Source organism: Pterocles gutturalis, unplaced genomic scaffold (genome assembly GCF_000699245.1).
Source record: "Pterocles gutturalis isolate BGI_N339 unplaced genomic scaffold, ASM69924v1 scaffold49672, whole genome shotgun sequence".
In the NCBI taxonomy this organism is placed as follows: domain Eukaryota; kingdom Metazoa; phylum Chordata; class Aves; order Pterocliformes; family Pteroclidae; genus Pterocles; species Pterocles gutturalis.
The window spans coordinates 1-8,308 of NW_010117368.1; the positions used below are offsets into that span (position 1 = coordinate 1).

General features: G+C 46.2%; 1 protein-coding gene across 1 annotated transcript; it reads right to left on the minus strand.

Annotated features, from left to right (window-relative positions):
* Positions 1-3,736: 3,736 nt before the first annotated feature.
* Positions 3,737-5,172, minus strand: LOC104460787 (zinc finger protein 239-like). Its single transcript, XM_010075758.1, has 2 exons — positions 5,121-5,172; positions 3,737-4,656 (listed from the first exon to the last, which is right to left on the minus strand). Exons 1-2 carry the CDS (start codon positions 5,170-5,172, stop codon positions 3,737-3,739), a joined length of 972 nt encoding a protein of 323 aa, XP_010074060.1.
* Between the last annotated feature and the right edge of the window lie 3,136 nt (positions 5,173-8,308).

Below are 8,308 nucleotides of genomic sequence, written 5' to 3' on the forward strand. Positions count from 1 at the left end.
ACAGAAATTTTCACTTCTGAGAAGAGAGATCTGAGGCTGCCTTCTGTTCAGGCCAGTATGGTGACTGAGTGGAAAATTTCACTCCCCAGTTTCAGTAAGATGCAACTTAGGCTGGTTCTTGCAAATAGTTGTAAAAGGAAAGTTACTGCAGGAGAGCTCTGTAACCAAGAGGTCTCCATGGACAGCCTGTCATCCTAATGAGAGACACTTCTTAATTAAGCAAAGATGCTGCATTGTAGCTGAAGCAATTCCTAAGTGTCCCAGCTTCCCTCATCACATCAATGTGTCTGGAGTTACAGAGCTCCCAACAACAAGAGGTTTTAGAGGATTTCAAATTAATTATAAGTCTAAAAGTTCAACACCTGAGCATGCGCAGCATGGAGAGAACACATTTCAAAATGCATTTGGAGAGCATTAACACAGTTTTGTACTATTGCAAAGATCTGTGAAAGGAAGAGTGCGGGTAGCATCCCAAGTATCGCTGCAAAGACTGAGATCCGCACGCTTCTGTGAGAAGCTCAACTTTACTTGCAGGCAAATCAATTAAGAAGCAGCCCTGGCAGCTCAGCTTAACCGATTTCCTGTTTGAGCACCTCTGTTACACTGATTTCATTATTTAACTTGTTCTGATTAATGGGAAAAACAGAAAGAATCCATGGTCAAAATATTGGACAAACTGTTTAAGCTAATGAGGGAAGACACTGGTGTTTGTGAAGCAGCTGACAGTGAGAGCCTGGAGGAGAAAAGGAAAACAGCTGCCTGCAGATAAACACTAAATTCAAGCACAGGAGCAAAGTGAAGGGGAACACGCCAGTGTGCTTCAACGTATCAAGTGGCAACACAGGCAATTGAGAAATGCTGCATGAATATTGATCATCTTACTCAGCTGATTAATACCCTTAGGTTATGTCTACACCAGTGCGTAATATAGTCCCTGGGAGTGAACCTGGGTGCTCAGTTCCTGATCATCTGCTCTGCATAATGTATTAGTGTATGATATTCTATACTACATTCTGGAGTAAAATGGTTTGCAATAGTCCATATTCAGTAACTAATCTCTCCTCAAGGACCACCAGTTGAACAAGGCTGTACACCAGGGTACCCTGCAGGAGCCACATGTCCAGGAGACTAGGGCGCAGGTGCATCAAAACCAACATGTGGTCTGGGCCATGTCTAGTTAGCTGGCATCCTGCCCTTTTTGGAACATGAAAGGCAGATCTCCAAGAAATCAAGCAACAGAGTTACAGGCAAGTCCTCACAGCATTTTTGGTTGCCTTTCCTCAAAAGAGGCTGGTCTCAAAGTAGCTCACTGCTCATTCTTCCTGCACCTTTATGCATGACTAAGAGAGAATATGAAAGGTGTCTAAATTCTGTCCTAGAATATGACCTCAGATGTTGTTTCTTAGGTCTCCCCCACCCCCAGGTAAGGGAACCAATTAAGCTGAATCGTATGCTGTGGGCTTTGAACTAGGGAGTTTGTAACAACTGAACAGAGAGACCACAAAGTGCCCTAGCTTGACATGGCAAGAGTGAACAGACTGTGGACAGAGGGGTGTGCACTGCGTAGAAGCAGTGTCTATCTGGACTCATTGGGTGCAGATAATGCCCATCAGCCGGTTTGCCATGTGCCTAGTTTGAAAAATAAACAGAAGCAGTGTTAGAGCAAGAGACTGCCAAGGAGTTCACCTGGGGCTAGGGGAATGCAGAAACAATAAAGGCACTGTATCAGGCTTTTCCAGGTCTAGTCCTCCCTGGAAACATTAAAAAAAAAAAAAAAGTAACAAACATCTTAAATTATGTGTTTCTTGTGAATTAACAGCAATATTGGCTACATTATTTATTTCCTTTTTGGCTTGTCTGTTCTCCTCTGACACCAAGGCTCTCAGTCGTACGTACACTACTGCTTGTGAGGCTGTGGTCTAGACTGGATGAATGTGGTTTAAGATGAACTCTCCAAAGTCTGTTATTTAAAAAACGTGGGTCATCTTATAGATGTGACCTAGGGCACAGCCATGGGAGCTGTCAATCAGCACACCTGTGTTAATTCAGGCTCTAGGGGGGAAGATGGGAGTAGTGTGAGACCAAATAAATTACTTAAACCAGATCTACTGCCCATGGAGCATGAAGCTGTGCCCTCTGTGACAACAATTGGTAGCTAAGGGACGTATGGATGTACTTGCATTATTCAGCCGGTAATTCTAGTCACATTCCTTCTTTTCACAGCTTGCTTGTTTCCTTGGGATCCTGTGCTCTTCAAGCTGGGTGTTCTCTTTGCCCTTAGTGATATCCCCCATTTTGGAGCTCACCTCTGTGGGAAACCTCATTATTAGCATTAGGCCTATATGCTGTGCTCAAAATAAAAATTCTACAGCACAACAGATTTGATCACTTCATTTTCTTGCCTAAAGCATGCTGTGATTTCTTCCCCTGTTGGGCTCTGTGGGTGGAACAGGCATTTCAGTATACACTGACACGTTCATTAGAGGGAGTTCTTCCGTGCTAGAGATACTAACATATTTGTTATTACTGCCAATTCTCTCCTCCTCCATACCAAGTGGTCGCCTGAGCTAGAATTCCTTTTAAGGACAGACTCCCAGTAGTAGTAAACTCCTCCTCAAAGTGAAGAAGATCTCTTCAGAGGTCAGCTTCTTCTGCTTTCTCAGAATCCTGACTCCCCCATATTTCTTAGAAAGTCATTATTAAAGATGTCAAAACCACTTGCAAAAAAATCACGGAAATTCTATAAATCAATGTCATATTTACCTCTTCATGACTGTTAACAACTCAACACCATACCATGTGAGTTAAAAGGTTTTATGCAAGCAAAAATGTTTAACATTTAATATAAAATCAAAGTTTGACATAGCTTATTTTTCAAAATAATCCTTTTTCTGTACATCAACTGACAATTAGAAGACCACAATTAAAAAGTAATCCTAAATACTTTTAAAAGCCTTATAAAAACATTCATAAAGTGCCACCACAAATGCACCTAAACAAGAATCTGAGACATACCTATTAGGATGTTGATTTACTTAATTGCTGCTGGGGACTAAGCTGTCAGACAGCAGCATAATTTGTGGAACTGTAAATTTTACAACCATACAATCCAGCAAAAATACTGTTCCATAGACATGGCCCCAACAGAGCATCAGCTGGGCCCACAACATGTATGCAGAGGCACCCTGCAGAGTGTTGTGGGGTTTTAAAATAAATAGATGCTAACACCACTTAAACCCAAGAATACCGAGAAGCGGGATATGTGGATTCTAAAGGGAGCGATCATCCCGGGCTGTGGCCTCACCACAAGGGAAGACCCCAGCAGCTTATACAGAAAACAGGTACAAATTTTAGCTGCTTTTTACTGGGATAAAAATCACTCCCCACTAGAAATAACATGAAAAGGCACTGATCCTTGGAACGTCTCTATGTTGTCCTCTCTGGCCTTGAACGTACCATACTGTAAGCACCTTTCTTTTCCCTGTCCCCATGAGCGGCGCTCAGAACCACCATACCACAGTGCACGTGCACTAGTTCGTTCGGCAGCAGTCTCCCTCTTTGCTCGAGTGTCTGGGCAGTGCTCACAAATAGATCTACTCAGAAGAAAAGGGGACAGGCTCTGAGGGCTCCCTCCCGCAAAATTCATGCCCTGGATGAAGTGTACAAGGAGCAGCTGTGTGTCTTCCCAACACCAGCTAGCTACCTATGGTCCATACGGCCTTCTCCTCTCCACCAACTACTCTGTATGGTGCTTCTGGTGGCGCACCAGCTGGGGCTGGAACCGAAAGCTTTCCCCGCACTGGGTGCAGTGGTATGGCTGCTCCCCAGTGTGGATGCGGGTATGCTTGATGAGGTTGGAGTTGCCACTGAAGCCGCGGCCGCACTGGCTGCATTTGTAAGGCTTCTCGCCCGTGTGGGTACGAGCGTGGTTAATGAGGTCTGAACTCTGCCCAAAACGTTTGCCACACTGCCCACAGGCGTAAGGCCGGATGCCATCGTGGGCTCGCTGGTGCTGAAGGAGGTGGGAGTGTTGGCTGAAGCTTTTCCCGCAGGCTGGGCACTTGTAGGGCCGCTCGCCTGTGTGCATACGCTGGTGTTTGATGCAGGTGGAGCTGTCGCTGAAGATCTTCCCGCACTCAGTGCACACGTAGGGTTTGAGCCCAGTGTGGATGCGCTGGTGCTTGAGGAGGTTAGAGCTTTGACTGAAGCTCTTCCCACACTCGGCACAGGTGTACGGTTTCTGGCCCGTGTGGATCCGCCGGTGCTGGATGAGATGGGAGCTCTGGCTGAAGCCCTTGCCACACTCCCCACACAGGAACGGGCGCTCCCCTGTGTGCATTCGCTGGTGCTGGATGAGGTGGATGCTCCTACTGAAGCCCTTGCCACACTCAGAGCAGATGGTGGGCCGCTCTACACGAGGGACTCTCTGTGAAGCTGCTGCCACCCTTCTCTCCTGTCTTTTCGTCAGGCTGATATCAGAGCAAGGCAGTTCAGCCTCCTCTTCCTCCTCACAGCCACCTTGCTGAGCCTCTGAGAAACCGTGCTGACTTCCATGGCTGTCCCCAAACTGTTCCTCTCCTCCTCTGGGCCCTGCTGCCAAAATGTCCTGCAGATCTGCACTTGCAAGGTGATCTGGAAGGGCACCTAGCTCACCACCTGGAAAAAAATGTATCACTCTAACTGTGATTCTTGCTGGGAAGTGGCACAGCAGAGAACAGGCAAGCTGTTCTCCTAGGGAGCCTGGTCTGTACCATGTAGGAGAAGCAGTAAAGGGAAGACTGGGAGCAAACAGAAACCTAGCTGCAGGAGAGGCTGTATGGCCTCGTCATGCAACCCAGAGCAGATGTGCCACAAACAGCAGAGCCAAGGGCAATGCTACAAGTGTCTCCTTGTCCCCAAGAAATCTTCACACCTTGTCTTCTTAATATTCTGTCTTCTTATACACACTCTTAGCAGCAGGCTGTTACAGACAAAGGCAGGCTGTCTGCCTGTCCTGAGGGGGAAAGAGCAGGTCTCAAAATGAGCTGCATGGAACAAAGTGGCTTAAAAATAACACTGAGGCAGCTCAAAGAGCATTTTGCTTGCTCTGTGTTTATAAACTTATCTAACTTATTCCTCACCCATGTGTGTCTCCTCCAAGTCCTCATGATCTTGTTCTTCTCCTTGGTCCATCTGGGCAGTTACGTCACGTTGAGCAACCAGGAATCCTTCTTACATAAGCAGACAAAAGTAATCTTAGTTGAATATTCAGCATGAGCTTGTCATATGTCTTAAAATATACTACACGTGCTGAATATGGGGAACAAGCAGAGTGGTTGCATAAAAGAATGGAGTCAAATGAGCAACAAACATTGATGGACATCCTGTGCACTACTGAGGTATCTGGTGTCACTTTCCTTAAAGGACATTCAAGGTTGCAACTCTTCTGATAAGTGATATATATTAGGACATACACCAGACATGCTGGACTCAGAATTGGTTGACAACAATCATAGATAAAGGTGTAAGCAAAGAGCAAAACCCAGCCATACTTACTTTCCTTTAATAATGACAGACAAAAGATTAATTACTCTCCTAAGATTATTTTAAATGGAAAGTTACTCTTTAGTCACCAGAACCTGATTTTCTTACTTGCTACCTCATGTCTTCTTTCTCCTCCAAGACTCTCAGGCTGAGGCAGCAAAAACCAACAAAAGAGGCAATTTTATGTCTTGTCTACTCTAGCTGGATTCTGTTAGTTCCCAGCCTGGCATCCCTACTGAGCTCCAACAACTGTCATGAATGCAACTGTTGGGCAGGGTCCTCTTACAAACACTATGAGCACCAAACACAAGAATTGTTCCTTCAGTATTTACTATTTTAAGGCCAAAACCAGCCAAACAGTAAGCAACAGCAGTAAGCATCAAGATGGCAGGCATTAGCAGTTGCTGCAGAAAAAATATTTATAGTCTCTTAATACCAGTTTGCACTACTTCAAAAATATACTCCCTGAACTCTGTCCAACTTCTCTGGACAACCAGTACCTCTGGACAACTACTCAAGCTCCAGATGGAATTGACTAACTGGACAGATGGGCGCTGGTGCAAGCACTGTAAACTGATGGGTGCCTGGTCCTGGACCACTTCATCCATCACCAACAGCTATTTAACAACAAGTAATGGGTAATAAGGCATTAGATCGTGTCAGAATCAAGGACACAACTCAGATGAAGGAAATGGTTTTGGACCTCAGATGTCAGGGATTACAAAACCACCAGTCTTGAAATCTTTTATTCTATGAGGAAAAGCTGGACAGAAAGAAAGAGAGCAAGCAAAAAAAAAAAGACTGCAATCTTGAACTGCAGAACCATGAAGAAAAACAAAATCAGAAAGCAAAAAAGAAGCCTTAGGGGAAAAAAAAGCAGCCTTAAAAGGTAATAATTTGAGTCCCTACTTTAAATATTTGCTGAACGCTGAAGTGGACCACCCCTGCAGATGGATAATTTCTAGCAGTTCCAAGCCAATATACAAAGGGAGTTTGCTTTCTGCAGCCCTACAGCTCTCAGGACTTCGTCACTACCAAGAATTTCTGCTTTAACAGTTTGGCAGTACAAGCTGCCCAAGCTATCTGCCTGCTTAAGTATGTACCAGATGGCCCACCCCCGCCCCAGAGCAGGAGTCAAAACCCAAACTCCGCACACAGACCTTTCCCCCAGGCAGCTAACCACAAACAGCAGGGTTTCTCTCTGAAAGCTGTCAACAAACAGGAACTATGGAGGAGCAAATCCCTCAGTATTTCAGAGGTGGTACCAGCATCTCACAAATGTCCAACAATCACCACCCGGGGAAACATCTAAGCAAGCAGACAAGCTAGAAGAAAGAGTTCCCTTCTGACCCTGCAAAAACTTCCTAGCTCGAGTTGCTATTGCCACACTGCTGCTATGCTCAGATTTGCTATGGCAGCTCAGCAGAAGGCGGATAATCCTTATAAAATTAACAGGCTAGTCTGGAGTGAGCAAGTTTGTCTTCCTTTGTCTGTGAAAAGAGAACACAAACCTCATCAACAGAGGGGACCCTACTTCAGGGATTTCATCTGTGACTGACATACATTGGGCATATTGGGTTATTGCCTGAATGTGGAAACCAAAACAGGCAGAATGCCTGTGTATGCAGGTGTGTGGGGTTACTGTAAGCAACATCCACAGCTTTACTAAAACAAGATATGAAGGGCCTAATTGGAATCTAATTTGGACTGCCAGCAGGGGCTTTGCAAACACACCATACTGTTCCAGGGGCCCTGGCTTTAGTATTGTGATAGCATATACAGATTTTGTAGCTGGGTCCTACAATTTATGTTCTTTACCTTGGCTACTCATTTGCTCTTCCAACTGCTCAGCTCTGTATTCCTCCCATGGCTGTACCAAGCTGTGAAGGTTATGAGACTCCTATTGCAGAGCTCCATACTTTCAACTTCTTGTGCTCCTGAAATGCTGTCAGTGGCTAAGTGCTCTCTGTATGGCCATGCCAGGCACAACAGCACAAACCTGCAATTCACAAGAAGGTGATCAAATCTTCTTCTCCCCAACTATTATCTGGGATAGATAATGCTTGCTTTAGTACAATCAAAAGGTGAAGACATTTTTTATCACAGAAAACAGTTACATTATGCAGCTGCTCACATTTCTCTTGGGTGTGATGAAAGCCCCCTCCTTCCCTGTACTACCAGATTTGTTCATGAAACAAAGTGCTTGTCAGTGGCTGCCTTCCTGTCCAGCTCTGCGCCCAGCCTGGATGCTGGCGGGGCGCGGGGAGACAGACACAAGAGGCGGAACGGGAGGGCCACTGCAGAGTGCACTGCCAAGGGCACTCAAAGGCAGTGGGTGGGTGTGAGGGGGCAAGTACGTTATCATTGTTGGGAACAGGGATTTTCCACAGAGGAGGGGCAGGTGGGAAAACCTGCCTCTCTGCAGCAGCGATCACAGAGGCACTGGGTGGAAACTGGGGAACGATACACATTTTCTCTGTGACAGGTGACAGGGATGGAGAAGGGGAAACTGCATGACAGGGAAGGGATGAAAGGAGACAAGGATGACAACTACAGCAGAGTAGCGTCTGTAAAAGGGGCAAGTTGGCCTCCCTTTCTCCGAACTGCCTTTTTTTCTTCTCCTCCGGGTAGCTCCTTCCTCCACAGTGCCGACAGACAAAGGCTCTGACACGGGTTTAAAGCCCGGCTCTCACTGCGCTTGGCCTCCCCGAGAGCCGGCACATACCCGCTCGGGCATCCCCGGCCCTGCCCCTCACTGCCGCCCTGTCCCCCGGCCTAGCAGCTG